This window comes from Populus nigra, chromosome 18 (genome assembly GCF_951802175.1).
Source record: "Populus nigra chromosome 18, ddPopNigr1.1, whole genome shotgun sequence".
In the NCBI taxonomy this organism is placed as follows: Eukaryota; Viridiplantae; Streptophyta; class Magnoliopsida; order Malpighiales; family Salicaceae; genus Populus; species Populus nigra.
In genome coordinates, this window is record NC_084869.1 from 2,855,116 (window position 1) to 2,873,425 (window position 18,310).

Consider the following 18,310-nt stretch of genomic DNA (forward strand, 5'->3'; position numbering starts at 1 on the left):
TATATTTAATTAATTGGAATTGAAATTATAGGTGATTAATTGACTGAATTGATAACAAATTAAAGAGTTTTTTTTTTATAATAAACTGGTGAAAATATAGGATGCAGATAATGGGTTTAGCTCTCCAAAGTTTCTCGGATTGATTTGGGAATACAACTTTATGCAATGTTGGATGCAAAAAGCCATGGGATATATGAATTTATTGACTCTTTAATTTTTTTTCTTGGCCTCATTACTCATAGTATAACCTTACATCAAGCAATCATCGAACAGCCTGAGGATGTTTATCGACTTGGGTTTAATTATTACGTATCTCCCAAAACCTGTCAGCTTGGTTCTTTTAATCAATGGCCTAGCTAGCCATCCAATTCCAAGACGATAACTATGCCACCAATAAGAGCCATTGGATTCAAGACGTCAACTGTTGAAATCCCTGCACAGCTCACAAAAAACACCAAGGAGAGCCAGAGACACCAGTGCAACAGACCCCATGGCAAATCCATTTCCAATGGTAGCAGTAGTGTTGCTAGCTGCATCCAGGGCATCAGTTCTCTCACGAATGCGGTGACTCATGCCAGCCATCTCAACAATTCCTCCAGCATTGTCACTGATTGGACCATAAACATCAATGGCTGATCCAGTAGCAATGGTGCTCAACATTCCAAGGGCATCCACTGCAATGCCATTCGTACATGGCCTTAAAGTTAAGACTAACATAAATGCTAGCTGATGATTCAGAATCTAATGGAGCATCAACTGCTGCAAATAAGGCAAATAGCCACACATAATCATTCTTCGACGTCAATGTGTTTGTAGTTTCTGCCAATTTTATGCACCGCATCAATCAAAACCTGAGCAACACTATCCATAGCTAAAATGACCGGCAAGATAAGGTAGTTGCACAAAGCATCACTGGAAGAAGCTTCGGGAGTTGGATGCTGAGAAGATGTTAAGCTTATACGATCTTCAAGATTCTCTATCCATAGGTGATCAATGATGCTCTCAGAGCTAGAAATGTCGGGATGTTCATAGGATTGGACTTCATCAGTTCTAAGGTTACTGAATTTTTCGGCAATAACTCTGGAAATTCAGCAAGAAATGCATCCTCCCACTGCCTTGACATCAATAAATATTCTGGGCACTTGGCAATGCCAGGAATCTAGGGTATATAAACAATATTTTCTTTGTTAACTCTACTCCTGTCAAGCTTGGCTACTTTAACTTTCAGAATGTGAGCCTCCCACCTGACACGCCTGAGGTATTCTAATCTATCCTCTGCAGGTCCAGAATCAAAATCTGGTTCTCCTTCTACGGCGAAAGCAGGTCTCTGTATGCTGGCATAATCATCATCATTGTCATTTTCATACCCTTCCACCAAAAATGTGGTGGCACCTTCACCCTCCACACTACTACTGCAAACAGGAATTAAGTGATCCTTATTTTGCACCATCTCCTTCCATGTTTTCTAATCCAACATCCACATTTTCAGATGATTCTTCCCCGGAAATATCTCCAACATTACCGCCATTGTTGTCAGCAATGATAGCTGGATTCCTGGGAATGTCTTCTAGGATGTTTCTTTAAAATTGATCTTCATCGTGGTAATAATCATAATCCCTCATCTCGTCATCCACAAGAACATCAAAACCAGGAGAGAACCCTCTCAAATACTCGTCAACATCCTTCTCATTCTGGATAACATGATCATCTGCTATCCGTGACAAATCCAAACGACTGAAACAACTTGAATTTCCATTAACCTCGGGAGGAAGATTTGTTGCTTTATATCTATGAATTTCATCATCCATGCCTTTGGGTTACATTTATTAAAACACCAGCATTGTTTATTGTTGGAGCAATTTTAGCTTTTGACATAGGCTTAGCTACGGGGGGTGGTTCAACAGCCTTTGATAAATTCACTTGTGGAAGCTTCTGCTCTTGAATACACTTATAAAGGCTACCAAGAGCCTTTTTTAGGGGAGGGTCCTCAGTAACTGGGGTATGAGCCATTGTTTGAAAATTTCTATTACTGGCATGATTTGGTCCATGAGAGAAAGCACACCTGTCACTTTCAAGCATACTCCTTGCTGAAAGAAAATGCACGAGACTCCTTGTTTATCTAAATTGTGAGGAGAATGTGTGGCTGCTGCAACAACAGTACTAACAGTAATCGGTGTTGAAGCTGGAGTGGTTTTTGGGAAAGAAAATCCAGCAGAGAAGCCTGGAAGCAGAGCTTGCATTGGAGAAAGAATTACATGAAGAACCATACAAATTAGTAGTGGTGCTGGTGGTTGAAGTAATAGATGATACTGTTGAGGTTGAAGTTGACGGGACAGACCCAAATTTGAAAATAGATGTAGCCGTCAAGAAAAGTGCTGATGCTGAAACAGAGAAGTTTCTATTCCCGTCAGAGTTTTCCATAGCAAAAGCGGTGGAAGTGGCATTAATACTACTGCTAGCAACATTGTTGGCAGAGGCGCTGGATCATGAATTTTGACTAGTAAAGTTACTGGAAAGTAGAGGTGGACTCGGAGAGGAATATGAAGATGGGGTAGAAGCAAGAGATCCATTATTTAGACTTGAACTATTGGAGATGATGCCCTTTGTTGCCTTTTCAGCAACCCCAACAGCCTCGCAGCAGTAGCGACTTTATTCTGAAACAAACATCTCAACTCAATACTTTAAGCTATTAGATAAAGTTTTAGAATATAATTTATATTATTCTCTAACACATCCCTTCAAATAAAAGCTTTTTAAACTTGAAATTTATATAGGCTCACATTACCTTGAACTTAATTTTTATTAAATAAATAAAGATGGTAAGATTCGAACTCGTAACCGCTTGACTATTAAAACTCTGATATCATGTTAAATAACTATCTCAACTCAATAACTTAAGCTATTAGCTAACGTCCCAGAATATAATTTATATTATTCTCTAACACTCACTTCTACAAAATAGATCTATTTTGATCCATCATCCCAGGAAAAAGATCCTTAATCTCACACTGTACTAATATCTGAGTTATACATACATACATACATGTATGTATGTATCTGGGTCGACCCTAATTGCTGTACTAATAGCAAGCATTCCTTCATAGAAATCTTTCAAAGAAATGCTAGCCACCATCTTGCACGCAGTTTAGCATTACCTGGAACTGTTTTTAATATAATCCTAACACTAACCTTGCCGCTAATTGTTCTAAATCAACTCATAAGAGATTTATTTTGTTAATTCTTCTATATGTTCCTTAATTGACTATGACTACCATAACGATGCGGCTGAAGTCAATACTCTACGCAAAACCTGACAATTACTCTTATCGTGCTCATTGCAACTCTATCAGTTTAGCTTGAAATTCTAGAGGGAAGAAAGTCCAATCATTGGTATTATTTAGTGTTTTCTTTACCAAATTAATAAAATTAGAACTCAATAATTTTTACTTTTTCTTTTCTTTTTTGTAATCCGGTCGGTATTCTAGTACAGAAAAATACAGCAGAGTCAATGGAAAAAACACAACACATAAACAAAGAATTAGTAGCTGCACATCTTGTGCTACTTCTGTTGTCTTTTTCTGCCTTATTCCTCTCCAAGTCCTCTCTTTCTCATGCTAGTAATGCTCAGTTCCTAACTAGCTTAAAGTTGAGTAGTGATTGAACATATTTCAAATTGTAACCCGTTTATTAACCATTTGCATATACTTTTCTACTTGGTTTTTGCAGCTTTTATCAGCATTGACTTTGGATCATCTGATTCTGAACCGTACACTGATGAAAATTCAATAACGTGGACCGGAGATGATGCCTACATTCAGAGTGGCGAATCTCAGTTTTTGAAGTACAGTACAATGCCTTATGTACGTGATGAGCAGTCTCAGGGTGTTCTCATCGCGGAAAAAAAAAAAAAAACTGCTACAAGATTAATTTTAACGGAAGGGAACGAGTTCTAGTTCGTGCAAGCTTTTACTACGGTGATTATGATCTTAAATTTTCCCTTCAGTTTTTGACCTTCAATTTGATGGCAATTATTGGGCCACTGTCAACACTACGCACCTGTATGATACTGTTCCTTATGGGGCAATATATACTGTGAAAGCAAACAATAATAGCATGTGTCTTGCTCAAACAATGCCTAACCAAGTGCCATTCATATCAGCACTTGAGCTCCGGAGCTTGCTTCATGGCATGTATAGCCAAGCTGCTCCTAATTATGCTATGTTCTTAAATCTGAGGGTTGCTTATCGTGCAAATGACACTATTAGCATTAGGTATGCCTGTATATGTGCCTGCTTCGAGTTCTAAACTGGATGTATATTATAGTTATATTGCCAATTAACCAAATTTGAAAATTGAATTTGCCCTCCATTTTGCTGAGAGAGGTTAATATATAATCAATCAAATCCAAAAAGAAAAAATCGTTCTTTTTAGTTGCATGATGTTTTACGACTAAGAAACAGAAAAAAGTTATGCCTTCACTGAAATGAGAATCTCAAGAGACTGACTAAAGAAAAAGATTTCCAGTTTCTCTTATCCAAGTAAAAAATACAGGCAAAAAGACACATTGCAGCAGCCAGCATGAACTACATAGTGCACAGTCGTAGCATACTCAAGCGCCATGTAGGTGTCGAAGTCATTTAACATTTTTTGTGGTAAGCATTTCTCAATCCACACATCTTTTTTTATGAACGAACCTGCAAAAAAAAAACTAAAAAAAAAACTAGAAAAGCTGGAATTTTATCTATGAATGGCATAAAGGGTGGAGGAAGAGAGAGGTAAAGAGTGCTTGGTGTTGAAAAAAACACAAAATGAAAAAGGTGATAAGCACACCAACAAAATCATGGAGAAGGAAAGAAAGCACCATTCACAGACCAAACGAAAGAAATAAAAAGAAGAAGAAGAAAACCTCATTTAAAACAAAAGGTAAAGGATTGCAAAAAAGGAAGAAAACTTCTTACAATCATCAAAACCTAAAAAATGTAAAAGAGCAAATTAAACATAGATGATCATCAAAACAAACCCAATCATTGTTAACCCAACTGTCGCAAGTGTATTTAAAAGAAATAAGAAAAATAAACTACTTGAGTTATAGGCATAATAAGGTGTAATAAGTTGGTTTTTTAATTAAATAAAAAAAAATAGACAACGATAATAAATAAATAAAATTCTTATATAAACAAAATCAAGATAACTTAGAAAGAAAACCTTGAAAGTTTAAAATCAGATAAAAATAAGATCTAAATTAACCCGAGTTAATATGATAAACATGTAACTTGAGTAATAAGGGGTGAGTCAATCCGAGTTAACCTACAAAATATGTGATTCGGTCATGAAATTAGGATAACCTGATAGAAAAGAAATTGAGAAAAACCACAAAACCAATTTTTTCTTAAAAAAATAATGTTTCATGCTGAAGCCAGAAAAGAAAATAAGCAAAAAAAAAAAGATGTCAACCTGCATTAACTTTTTAAATTTGTGATCGAGATCATTAATCTGAAAGCACCATAAAATAAAAAAATAGTGAAGCTCAATCTCTAGCAAATCAAATGTTGAATGATGAAACCATGAAAACAAGTCAATTACACAAAAGGATCTAAAATAAAAAAATATAATTAAAACAATGAGAGTGAAAATAAAAATAGAAAAATAAATGAGAGGGCAGTCAAAATGTTTTGACTAAAGGGTTAAATTGAAAAGAAAAAGATTTAATAAAAAAAAATGAGAACTAAATTGAAAAAAAATACACCAGAAACTTTGATTGAAGAATGAAATTGAAAACCAATAAAACTTTAATAAAAAGACTAAGAATGAAAATTAAAAATTAAAATAATAAGAACCTAATTGAAAAACAATATATGACAAATTGTACTTGAAAGACTAAATTGAAAACAAACAAAAATTTTATAAAAGAGTCAAGAAAAAAAATTAGAAACTAAAAGAAAAATGACTAAATTTAAAATACAAAAAACAAAAAGGACCGACATGTACTTTTTGGAGAAGGAGAGAGAAAAGAAAAAAAAATAGTCATTAGCAGTTTAAAACTTGTTTGGCCACCAAGAGCCGTCACTCATGCCTATAGCTTTTTGAATATTAAAATCAATTATTCAACCCAAGAAGACCAAGATGCTCTCCATAAAAATAATTAACAAAAAATCTCTCTAGAAAGACAAAAATGATCCTTAATGAATGCCTTGAATTGTTTTTCTTGATTTTAAGTGTAAAAATATCTTTTCACTATTCCTCAAAAAAGAAAAAGACAAAAATATCCTTGATCAATAATTTTTTTTTATCATGGGTAAATCAATCTTTTTATTATTCTAATAAAGTTGAAATGATATATATACCTTTGAACCATCCTTTAATTACTAATGAACAATTGAAAAAGACTAAATTACCCCAAAACCTAAGACATCAAATTTTCTCAATCAAGGGTAAAAATATAATTTTATTATTGAAGTGAATAATGTTATGTGAGTGTGTGCATAATGATTTTCCTGCTCGTAATTTCACTATAATTTTTCTATGTTAAAAAAAATCAGAGGGTGAAATTAAGAAACAAATAATGAAATTGACTAAAAAAGCCTCATAACTCAACTTCTTACATAACTTGAGTTTAGATTAAATAGTGTAGGAGTTTTCTAATGTGATTAAATAGATTTGGTCAATTTAAAAACAACCTGACCGACTAGTAAAAAATAAATCTAAGGATGAAATTAAAAAAAAATGCAATTAATATAAAAAACCTCTCAACCTTCTTCCTTTCTTAGCTTTAATTTAAAATTAAATTATATAAAAATTACTTTTAATATAATTTAATCGACTTAGCCGATCTAAAAAAACCCAGAAAGTATAACTATTAAAGAAAGTACAAAAATAAAATTATTCTTTGTTTTTATTTCAATTTCAATGTGGACCATTCCCCTTATCTTTTATTTCAATTTCAATGGATAATTTTCCATTCCCCTTTTTTTATTTCAATTTCAATTTGGTACCCCTTTTGTTTGGGTTATTTATTTATTCTCCAAGTCAATCTATTTAATTTAATTTGTATTTATTAATAGTTCAAGTGAAATAATCGGTATATTTTGTAAGAAAAATATTATTATGTGTGTGTATATATATATATATATATAATTTACTTTAAATATGACTGTAAATAAATTTAAATTCAACATTAAAACTAATTCAAAGATATCTTATTCATTAAACTAAAGAAAAGAAAAAACTTCACCATCTCTAAAGTAGAAATAAGCCGAGACAGAGAATTTCTCCCATAGATCAAGTAGATGGGAAGAATTTTGGTTGATGTGTTAGGTCAACAAAAATTGGATTACGCTTGAAATTATTAGGGCATCCATCCATGCCCAAAGAATGTAAAGCTTGCACCTTTAATTTGCTCTTGTAAGTGCTTGTTTAAGATTACGTTAAATATTGTTTTTTTTTAAAATATATATTTTTAAATAAATTAAAATAATAATTTTGATTTTTTAAATTTTATTTTTAATATAAAAAATAAAAAATAAAATTTAAATTCTTTTAAGATTATCATGCAATCGCAATCCCAAAAAAGCTCCAATAGCAATGTTGTACCATGGCTAACAAATCCCATAAACAAGAACCAAAGTGGAATATACCATGCATTAAACCAACAAGGAGCCACGATTTTAAAATTTCTGCCCTCTTTCACTTCATCTGCCGTTGGATCATTGCATCCCCCAAATTGATAAAACATATTCCACCGTTGGATTAAGCATAAAACATATCCCACACTAGAATCTCGAGGCAACCATAAGCTCACTTGAAAACACAGTATCATAACTCAAGTTTTTTATTATTATTACAAAAAAAACAAAGCTTGAGCTACCATTAACAGGCCTGAGAGAAAAATTGCAGGCCAAAAATATTAGAAAACCCCCTAAAAAATTAGACAAAAAACAAAAAACCCCACAAATCCAAAATCGTTAGTGCTTTGTTTTATGTTAATACGAGATTGGCTATGGAATCTTCACTAAAGAAAGCTTCTTTCTTTTCTCTTGAGCCAGCTTCGATCTGTAAGTGGAAAAAAATAAGTAGTTTGTTTTTGTTTTATGAATCTTGTGGATTAAAGGTTTCTTTTTTTGAATCTTGAAGGTTGTTTGTCAAATGTGATGTTTCGGGTTTTTAATATTGTGGGTTAAAGAGTTTTGGATCTCTTAATGTCTTGATTTGTTGTTTGGGAGGATAGTTAGGGTTATTGTTTTGGTTTAATGGGTTTATGTTGGAAATATGAGTAAGTTTTTGGATTTCAAAAGTTTGGGGCTTTTTAAATGAATAGTGATGGACAAGGAGAAATTTGAACTGAATGAGGTTGCGGGTTTGGTTTATTGTTTGGTTTTGAGCAATATAGGATGTTTTGTTGTTTGGTAAGTGAATGAGTGTTAAAATCTGTTAAAGTTTGTTTCTTTGATGAAGTTAAGTGTTGGTTTGGTTTTTTGGTTTTTATTTTTCTTTGGTTTATTTGGTTTGCTTGTTTTATTTCAGGTTTGCTGAATTTGTCTTTCTAGTACCTGATAATTGGTTTATAGAAGTTGATAATGGCGGAGACAAGCTCTGTTGATGTGATTCTTGACTTTCTGAGGAGAAATCGCTTCACAAGAGCGGAGGCAGCATTGCGCAGCGAGCTTAGTAAACGCCCTGATTTGAAAGGATTCCTTCAAAAACTTACCCTTGAAGATAATGATTTGGGGAAAGTGGTGGAAGAAGAGAATGGGGGAAAATTGGCGAGTCATACTCCAGGTTCTGGTTCTCAAAATAGTGGTGAAATTTCTAAGGAACTTATTGTGAAAGAAATAGAGTGTGGGGTGGATAGAAATGGGCCTGAAAGCAAATGGAGAAATTCTGCTTCTGTTGGGGAACGGGGTGGTAAAAATAATGAACCAATTGATTCAGATGATACTTTGCTTGATTTGTATTCATGGAACTTTAATCCAAGCAATGGCCCTTCAAATCCTTACAAGAATGATGTTGGTACTAGCACCAGTAACTTCTCTGCTAGAGCAAATGCCAAATCAGGAGAGGAGATTATCTTTCCTGGTGAAAATAAAAGTCCATGGCTTGGAAACAATAGTACTATTAATGTCAATGTGGAATCCAAGTATAACAAAATTCAAGCTAATGAATTGAAGGAACTTGATCGGGAACTTAGACCTACTGTTGCATTCTCTGCAGATAACCCATGGTCTAAAAATGAGGAGCCCACAAGTTCTTCCTCGGACCTGTGGAAAGATTATTCTGTCAAGACTGTTTTTCCGTTCCCCAAGGGCGATGTATTGACCAGCTATGGTATCACTTCAAGTTCAGACAAAAGAGATGGAAAGAAGAAAGCAGATACAAGTGATGTTAGAGCAGCTATTAAAGAACAGGTGGATGAGGTTGGAAGAACTTTGTTCATTGGAAAGTCTCAAGGGAGCACAGAGCAGAATAATTTAAGTGGCTTAGGGTTTTCTCTTGCATCTGATATTCCAAAGGAAGAATATCCTAGGCTTCCGCCAGTTAAACTCAAGTCGGAGGATAAGCCATTGATCAATTGGCAGGAAAAGTTTGAGCGCGATGGGCCAGGTTCAAAGGTCATCAGTGCTGATAATAGCTACCTTATAGGTTCCTATCTTGACGTTCCTGTCGGACAAGAAATCAATTCTTCAGGTCAGCCCATATTATGAGTGTAATTATATGACCTCTCACTGTTTTTTACAGCGGGTTTAGAGTTTTTGCAGTAATTGTTTATCGATTAAAAAAATAAGGAAGAAAAGAGAGAAATTTTTTGTCTTCCATCAACATTGAAACTCACTTTGCGCAGAGCATTCTACTATTTTCAACATATCAGGGTATTATTTTAACATTAAAGATGGCTTGCTATTTTAGGAGTAGTGGGAACTTATTGATAAGATACTATGTACTTGTTTTTTTTATACTTTCCTTGATGTCATGAAATTAGTGTCTTCTCTTTAAGACAAATAAAAAAAGGTTCTATTTCACTACGAAAGAAGTTAGGTGCTTATATCTTATGTTGACTGAAACTTTATGGGATTGTTTTCTTTCATATTCATGAAAAGGCATAGCTGCAACTCAGTTGTGAGAATGTGGGGTGCCTTAGTCATTTATAGTTTTACCACAAAAAAGGGACAAAGGCATGTTAATGTGCTAAGTTTTTATTGCCACCTGTATATAGAGATCCATTTTGCCTCTTTTGACTTGAGACACTAGATTTGCTAAAAAGTAGAGATTATAGCATGAACACTATCCTCCAAGCATATTCATATTTGTATCTGCACTTTCAGCTCTTTAATGATTTGGGAGCTCTCATTTTGAGCACTGAAGCTCATCTTGTAATTTTTGGGTTTTGGAACACCAATCTTTTTTCTTTCTGGTTTCCAATGGCATGTTGGTGTAAAACAGAAAACATATAGTATAATGGTTGTGTTTTATTAAACGAGTTAATGCTAACTAAATAGTGAAATAAATTCAGATCACTTGTTTCTTGTTCATTTTGTACACAGTTTCTTTCCTTTTCTTTTTGGTGATTTTCCCACAAAAGTTTTCTTGGTAATTGATGATCCAGGTGGAAAAAGGATTGCAGGAGGCAGTTGGCTATCTGTAAGTCAGGGGATTGCTGAGGATACATCTGATCTAGTTTCTGGTTTTGCTACCGTTGGTGATGGATTAAGCGAATCCATTGATTATCCAAATGAGTATTGGGATTCCGATGAATATGACGACGACGATGATGTTGGATACATGAGACAACCTATCGAGGATGAGGCCTGGTTTCTGGCTCATGAAGTTGATTACCCAAGTGACAATGAAAAGGGTACTGGGCATGGGAGTGTTCCAGACCCACAGGATAGAGTTCCAACCAAAGATGAAGATGATGATCAATCTTTTGCTGAGGAGGATTCTTACTTTTCTGGTGAGCAGTTATTTCAAGAAAAAAATGTCGAACCAGTGACAGCATCAGATGATCCTATAGGATTGTCGGTGGCAGAAATGTATGGGAGAACTAATGAGAGTGATTTAATAGCTCAATATGATGGGCAGTTGATGGATGAAGAAGAACTAAATTTGATGCGAGCAGAACCTGTCTGGCAGGGGTTTGTCACGCAAACGAATGAACTCATCATGATAGGAGATGGGAAGGTCCTGGATGAGTGTGGAAGGCCACGTTTAGATGATATTTGTATGGATGACGATCAACATGGTTCAGTTAGATCGATTGGTGTGGGTATCAACAGCGATGCTGCTGATATTGGAAGTGAAATACGGGAAAGTTTGGTTGGAGGCAGCAGTGAAGGGGATCTAGAGTACTTTCATGATCATGATGTTGGAGTTGGTGGTTCTAGATCTTCTCACCATGACTCAGAAAAAAAATATGTTGATAAACAAAACAGGGACAAGAAGAAACTCGATAAATATGATTCCAGTAAATATGTGGTTGGGAGTGACAGAGATGTGCGTGCTCAAGGTAAAAATCATACAGATGGTGGGTTTTCATTCCCTCCACCACTGAGGGGTGAACAGTTGCCGCAGAAAGGCTCTAGTAAATCTTTATGGTCAAACAACTGCAATGCTGCTGTCAGTGAAGAAACTAATGATCGCTTGAATGCTTTGATGGGGCCTGATGACATGCATGGTACATGGCAGCGGAAAAGCAGTGATTCCTCAACTGTTAAAAGTTCCAGGGATGAAAATAATATGAATGCTGTTGGATCAGCAAATTCTAGTCCCTCTTCTCTCTCAAATTATGGTTATGCAGAACCAGAGTGTGCCATGAAGGAACAAGATGAGAAGATTGGCAGTGTGAGGGAAGAAGATCCCGGGGCATCCTTTGAGGATGAAGAGGCTGCTGCTGTTCAAGAACAAGTAAGGCAAATCAAGGCTCAGGAGGAGGAATTTGAAACTTTCAACCTTAAGATTGTGCATAGGAAAAACAGGTATGTTCTGCTTTGAAGAGTTTATAAAAAAAAAATAAAAATAAAAATAAAAAATTTAGTGATTTCTGGTTGCAAACTGATGCACTACTCAGCTTGGGCTCTTGCCACTTTTATTTATTTCGATATTGATAAGATGCCTCAACTTCACATACTAGAGTGTTATTCCCTTTCACTACTCTGTCACACACTCTCTCTCTAACACCCCCCTGCCTCCCCATTGTCCTCAGAGTAACTAATGATTTGCAACTTATCATACAGGATTCTTGTGCTCTTTCTCTCCTGGCTCGTTATGTTTTCTTCCTTCTGTGTACTCATTATTCTCATGATATCTTCAACATTTTTCGTCTTAAATGTTTATCAGCACCTAAGTTGATCTCTTTTGATTTTTTGTTACTTTCTAATAACCAAAGAAGTGATCATGAGCAAACAAAACAAGCACACCATTTATGGAGATTCTGGTCTTCTTTCCTACATCAAGGATTGGGAGGGGTGAACTGTTTGTGAGATTATTCTGAACCAGCAAAAATATTCTTCCTCTCCTCATTATCATTAGAAATTGATCATGCGGGTGCTATCCTGTAAGGGGAACCTCATCTACCAGATTAATCGAAATGTTAAGTTTTCCTTTTGTCCAAATTCTAGGAATTTAAGATCTGTTGTTCCTAATCCTTCATTACACAATATTTGAAAGAGCCATGTAAATTATTTTGCGAAAAAGAACTAACACGAATAAAGGCCAGAAATATTGGATGGAACAAATAGGAACAATTGGATACATAAGGGGCGCTTTTGAGTGTGTAATGATTGAATTGTAACACTTACTGAAATGACAACTGCAACCTTGCCTTTCTAGTTTTGATCGACTGATGACAACTTACTTGTGAATCTTATATATATCAACAAGATTACAGACTCTGACCCGCACAACTAAGCCTCAATCTCCATTTAGCTATTGTGGCACGAATAAGGAAACGAAAAACAAGAAACACTGCAAGTACTGAAAAAAGAGTCTTATCTATCTTGCTTGCAATTTACTCCTAGTTTTTGTTTACTTCCGTCCTTGTAGCTATCATTAGATGTATTTAGGCCCCATTTGGTATTGCAGCGTGGTTGTGTTTTATAATTTTTTTTTTTGGTGTTTTTGGATCGTTTTGATGTGGATGTCAAAAATGAATTTTAAAAAATGAATAAATATTATTTTGATACATTTCCAAGTGAAAAGCATTTTGAAAAACAATCGCTACCACAATGCCAAACACTACCTTAGATTTTAAAAAATTCCTAATCTAGTTTTAAGTGTATCTATATTGTTGGAGTCATTTGGTGGCAAAATAATGGTGTTTAGAAGAACAAAAATTTAAAATCAAGGATTTATAAGGCTTGTGAATCCTTTCATTTCTCAACCCTGTCGATTACAACATTCTTGCTGAATGTATTATTATTAAAAGTTGGAATACAGATATCTAACTTCTCTGTTAGCATCCTTGGTGAATGAAAACACCTGTGTCCCCTGTTAGTGTCCTTGGTGCACTTGTAGTACTTTTTGTAAATTTATCCCTTTCGTTTCAGAATTATTATGGTTATGCTCTCTAGGTTAGACATTCATGGACTGGTCGAACTTTTTGGTGGTCTGGATATATGGGATGATAGAATAAGTTTATTTTGTTCAATGTTTGGTTAGGATCGGTTAAAACTTGTCCCTAAAAGTGGATATTCAAATCTCAGGTGGGTGCATTTTGTTGCCAACATTAAAAATCTTGCATTTATTTATGTCTTGTGTCAACTAGACAACATGATAACTTATTATCCATCCATCATTTTCTAAAGTTTCCATTTCCATCTGCCCCTATCACCTTGCTGCCTCACTCTATCCCAGCAACCGCTGCTGAAGTGAGGTGTGTGCTTGTAATGTTTAGTTAGGCATGCCCTTCCCCTTCTTTTATTTTGTGAAATAATTGTTGGCTTGCTGAATTTTGTGACAAAAACTTCTAATATTGGAGCTGGATGATGTCTTCTTTTCAAGTGGATTAATATGTAATTTTTTTTTTGGGGGTGAATTGCCCCTTATAGTATGTGTTTTTCTCCCTTTATTCGGGCGTATTCTGAAAATTTGGATACCTATTTTTTTTGTTTTAATTAATGTTTGATTGTTAATCGAGTGACCTTTTCATTTGAACACTGCTTCTCGTTGATTAGCTTGATTCTAACAGACTTTCCCGAACTGCTTTTGTTGGTCAGAACTGGCTTTGAGGAGGACAAGAACTTCCATGTTGTTTTGAATTCTGTAATTGCTGGCCGTTATCATGTTACTGAGTATCTTGGGTCAGCTGCTTTTAGTAAAGCTATACAAGCACATGATCTGCACACAGGCATTGATGTTTGTGTGAAAATTATAAAAAACAACAAGGACTTCTTTGATCAAAGTCTTGATGAGATAAAGCTTCTTAAGTATGTCAACAAGCATGATCCTGCTGACAAGTACCACATTCTCAGATTGTATGATTACTTCTACTACCGAGTAAGTGGATGTATGCTTGACGTTCTTGAATTCCTTTTTGTATTTTGTTTCAATGATTTAGTATTTTATCGCAGTAGATGTTCTAGTGCAGCTATTGGTATCCTACTCTACTTGTTATCTTGTGCTAATTTTAGTTGGGTAAGAAATTCTATTGGGTCACAGATTCTTCTCTTCACTGTTTCAATGTAATGCACTACAAATGTATCAAAGCTCAAAAATGTCCATGTAGCATGTTGATTAGGTTTACCATGTCCCTGTAAATGTTTTTGGTTTAATATATCCCTCTACAATATGTCTTGGCTATTTATGTCCTCGGGTTAAGTAATTATCAAACCATGGTTAGTTTTTGTGTGGCATCGTTTCTTTATTGTTCTTGTTGGTGCTAGTGATTGAACCTTGGTTGAGCGGTTGGACCACTCGCTCCCGACCACTAGATGTAGGGGCATTGGTTTTGTAAACATCATATTAAAATGAACTGAGAATGAAAAATTAATAGCCATATATATCAGTGAATGCCTTTTCAATTACAATACATGAATCTACAAATGAAGCTTTGATTTGATTTCTTGAGGGTGAAGTTCATGATAACTCCTCAATGCAAGCTAAATAGATTACCTTGCAACTCCTATTTGCTTTGCAGGAGCATTTGTTAATCGTATGTGAGCTTCTGAAGGCAAACTTATATGAGTTTCATAAGTTCAATAGAGAATCAGGAGGGGAGGTTTACTTCACAATGCCAAGATTGCAGGTTTGTTGTGTGCCATTTTCTTCCTAGGAGTTCTATCCTCTTGACATTCCAAAAATTATACATTAATTACTTGGTGCCTTTTCAATTTTTTATCTCGTTGCCAAAAACAAAAGAAGAGAATATGTTATTTTTCATGCATGCTGGTCTATAAACATTTTGAAATTCTCTATGCAGTCAATTACCACTCAATGTTTGGAGGCACTTCAGTTTTTGCATGGCCTTGGTCTTATACACTGTGATCTGAAGCCTGAGAATATATTGGTGAAAAGCTATAGTAGATGTGAGGTGAAAGTCATTGATCTTGGGAGTAGCTGTTTTGAGACAGATCATCTGTGCTCCTATGTTCAATCCAGGTCATATCGTGCACCAGAAGTTATCCTAGGACTTCCGTATGATAAGAAGATAGATGTATGGTCACTTGGCTGCATTTTGGCAGAGCTTTGCACTGGCAATGTAAGTTTTTCCCATTACTAATTTACGCAATAAGTTTCATGCCCTGGAGGAAATTGTAAGAATAGCAGGGGCGTGGTGCTATGTATTTGTTGTCTATGCATCTGTTTATCTCGTTGTCTTTGTACAACTTTTGTAGTCTTTTCTTCCTTTCCTTTCTTTTTGTTTTTTTTAACTAAGCCAAGGTGCTCCATATGCATGCAGAGGTAGAGTTTCATATAATTTCCCAATCAATGAGTGAATTCACAAGTTACTTTGAGTATGAAAGAGATTTCTTCATAAACACTTTGGATCCCTTTGTCGCTGAAAATTACTGATTTATCACATAAATATGTGGGAGAGTTATCCATGAGGAAATATGCCAAAGCAACCATACATGGAGTTTTATTTTAATTTCCCAACTTATGGAGAATGCATAAAGACTACTTGCTGAAGAATGATATCACACGCATGCATATAATTACCAGGACTTGTCATATAAAACTGAAGAATATATTCCTTGAGGGACTTGGCCAAAAGACAGTGGTCATTGTGTTTTATGAATTGATATGGTTTTGTGTGAAGATGGTTTGTCAAACGTACTTTGTGAGGTGAAAACCTTGTAGAGCTTTTTAGGGAGCAGAACATAGTATACGTGACTAAGTTCAAAAAGGTTGTGTTTATACCATTACTTTTGGAGATTTGGGAAGCTAGAGAGTATGTTTCAAGGTGAAAAGGTTGGGATATGAGAACATAGTTCTGAAATGCAAAAGATAGGAAAGAACAATGGAATTAATGCTGACAAGCAGGTGCAGCTGAGGTTCTGAAAATCACATAGAGAGAGAGAGAGAGCTATATTTCTTCCTAAATTTCTTCTTCTTGTTATGGCTGCATACATATTTTTGGTATTCTTATGAATTTAAATGTCACCCTCATATTGATGTTGTGATGTATTTATTTATTTATTCTGTCCATGGGTGAAACATCTTTATATTCTGATCAATTGAACCTCAACATGTATTTCTTTCAGAGATATACTTGAGTAGTTTCTGTAAGGGCTAATCGATCTGGAGATCTTTTCTTCTGCTTGAACAATTTTCTAACACCATTTGAAGCGAGGATGCTTTGGACTTTCCATAATTTGGTTTCCTAGCTGTTTCCCTGGTACCATTTGGCTAAAATGAAACTTCTGTTTCAGGTCCTATTCCAAAATGATTCACCAGCAACGTTACTTGCACGAGTTATTGGAATTATAGGTCCCATTGATCAAAACATGCTAGCAAAGGGACGAGATACATACAAGTATTTTACCAAGAATCACATGCTTTATGAGCGTAATCAGGTAAACATTCTTTTGTTTTGCTACTTCTCTATTGCTCGTATGAAATTAATTGTGTGTACCCCCCCCCCCTGTCCGGTGATGTAGTTGCTTGTAGTTTTTAGAGTTCAAAAATTACTATTAGGATGTCAAACTTTAAATCTGGATATGATAAGTTTGGTTTGAGCTAATAATTTATATTCTCTCTCTCTAATCTTCAGGATACTAGCAGGCTGGAGTACCTGATACCTAAGAAGACATCCCTGAGGCACCGTTTGCCAATGGGGGACCAAGGCTTCATTGACTTTGTTTCTCATTTGCTTGAAGTAAACCCAAAGAAACGCCCTTCTGCATCCGAGGCTCTGAAGCACCCATGGCTATCATACCCTTATGAGCCCATATCAGCTTGAACTGACTGAAGATTTTTCATGGTGGTGACAACATGCTGCAGGTTTCTTCATGATAGAGTTTATTCTTCTTTGTGGACGGAAGGAGCAACTGATATTGGTTACCTATTAAACAACTGATATTGGTAATATATTTAAACTGATCCGGGGAGTGGGCATGCCCCGTCGCATAGCTGCATGCATTGAAAGGTTTGTTTGGTTTTCATTGGTGATGTCTTCCCTTCCTCTCCCTTGGCAAGTTGTATTTAAATTTCACCATAATTGTAATTTTCAGGCAGTGTATTCTTAGGGTTTTTCTTTATTCACCTTGTCTGATCTGGTGGAAGAGAGAGGAATCTTGTTGTACATGATCCGTGACAATTTTTTTTAGGTTATTAGTAATAGCATGTGAAATAGAGCTGCTTATCCAATTTTGTTTGGCTTGCTCCAGGCTAGTACTTCCCTGCATCATCCTATTTGAGTTTGATGGAAGCACAGTGAGAGTATCTAAGGGATTTTTAGTGTGGTAATGTCTGATGCTTTTGATTTTTATGGTGTAGTGAGAATGTTTCAATGATTTCCTTCAAGCCCTGCTGGCTGTCTGGCTTGCATGCATCCTTTTGTTATGTTGGTTTCTGTACATTTTCTGGTTGGTAGCAAGCATCAATGGAAATGCCTTAAATTTTTAAATTTGTGTAAATGTTTCATAAAATTCCTATAAAAATCCGACACAATTAAATCATATAAATTCAATTTCGTCATGTACACAACGAACAACCCCTTCAAATATTTTCCTTCCTGTTTCTCCGTAAATTAAATAAAGCAATTACTAGATATAATGATTTATGCACTCCTTCACAATTTAAATTCAAGAAGTTATTAGATATGGTATGAGTTAGGCTTCTGTTTCACATAAATACGTACAGAATCCACATCGAAAAACCA

At 35.2% G+C, this 18,310-nt stretch overlaps 2 protein-coding genes across 2 annotated transcripts; both read left to right on the forward strand.

Moving 5' to 3' along the window:
* The first annotated feature begins 3,279 nt into the window (after positions 1–3,279).
* LOC133678822 (uncharacterized protein At1g24485-like) lies at positions 3,280–4,305 on the forward strand. The gene is made up of 3 exons (XM_062101338.1): positions 3,280–3,337; positions 3,727–3,882; positions 4,004–4,305. The coding sequence occupies exons 1-3, from the start codon at positions 3,280–3,282 to the stop codon at positions 4,303–4,305; spliced, it is 516 nt and encodes a 171-aa protein (XP_061957322.1).
* A 3,498-nt stretch (positions 4,306–7,803) lies between these two features.
* LOC133677961 (uncharacterized) lies at positions 7,804–17,950 on the forward strand. Its single transcript, XM_062100106.1, has 8 exons — positions 7,804–8,051; positions 8,521–9,681; positions 10,598–11,966; positions 14,205–14,484; positions 15,125–15,232; positions 15,407–15,685; positions 16,860–17,003; positions 17,201–17,950. The coding sequence occupies exons 2-8, from the start codon at positions 8,574–8,576 to the stop codon at positions 17,387–17,389; spliced, it is 3,477 nt and encodes a 1,158-aa protein (XP_061956090.1). The 5' UTR covers positions 7,804–8,051; positions 8,521–8,573; the 3' UTR covers positions 17,390–17,950.
* Positions 17,951–18,310: the final 360 nt, after the last annotated feature.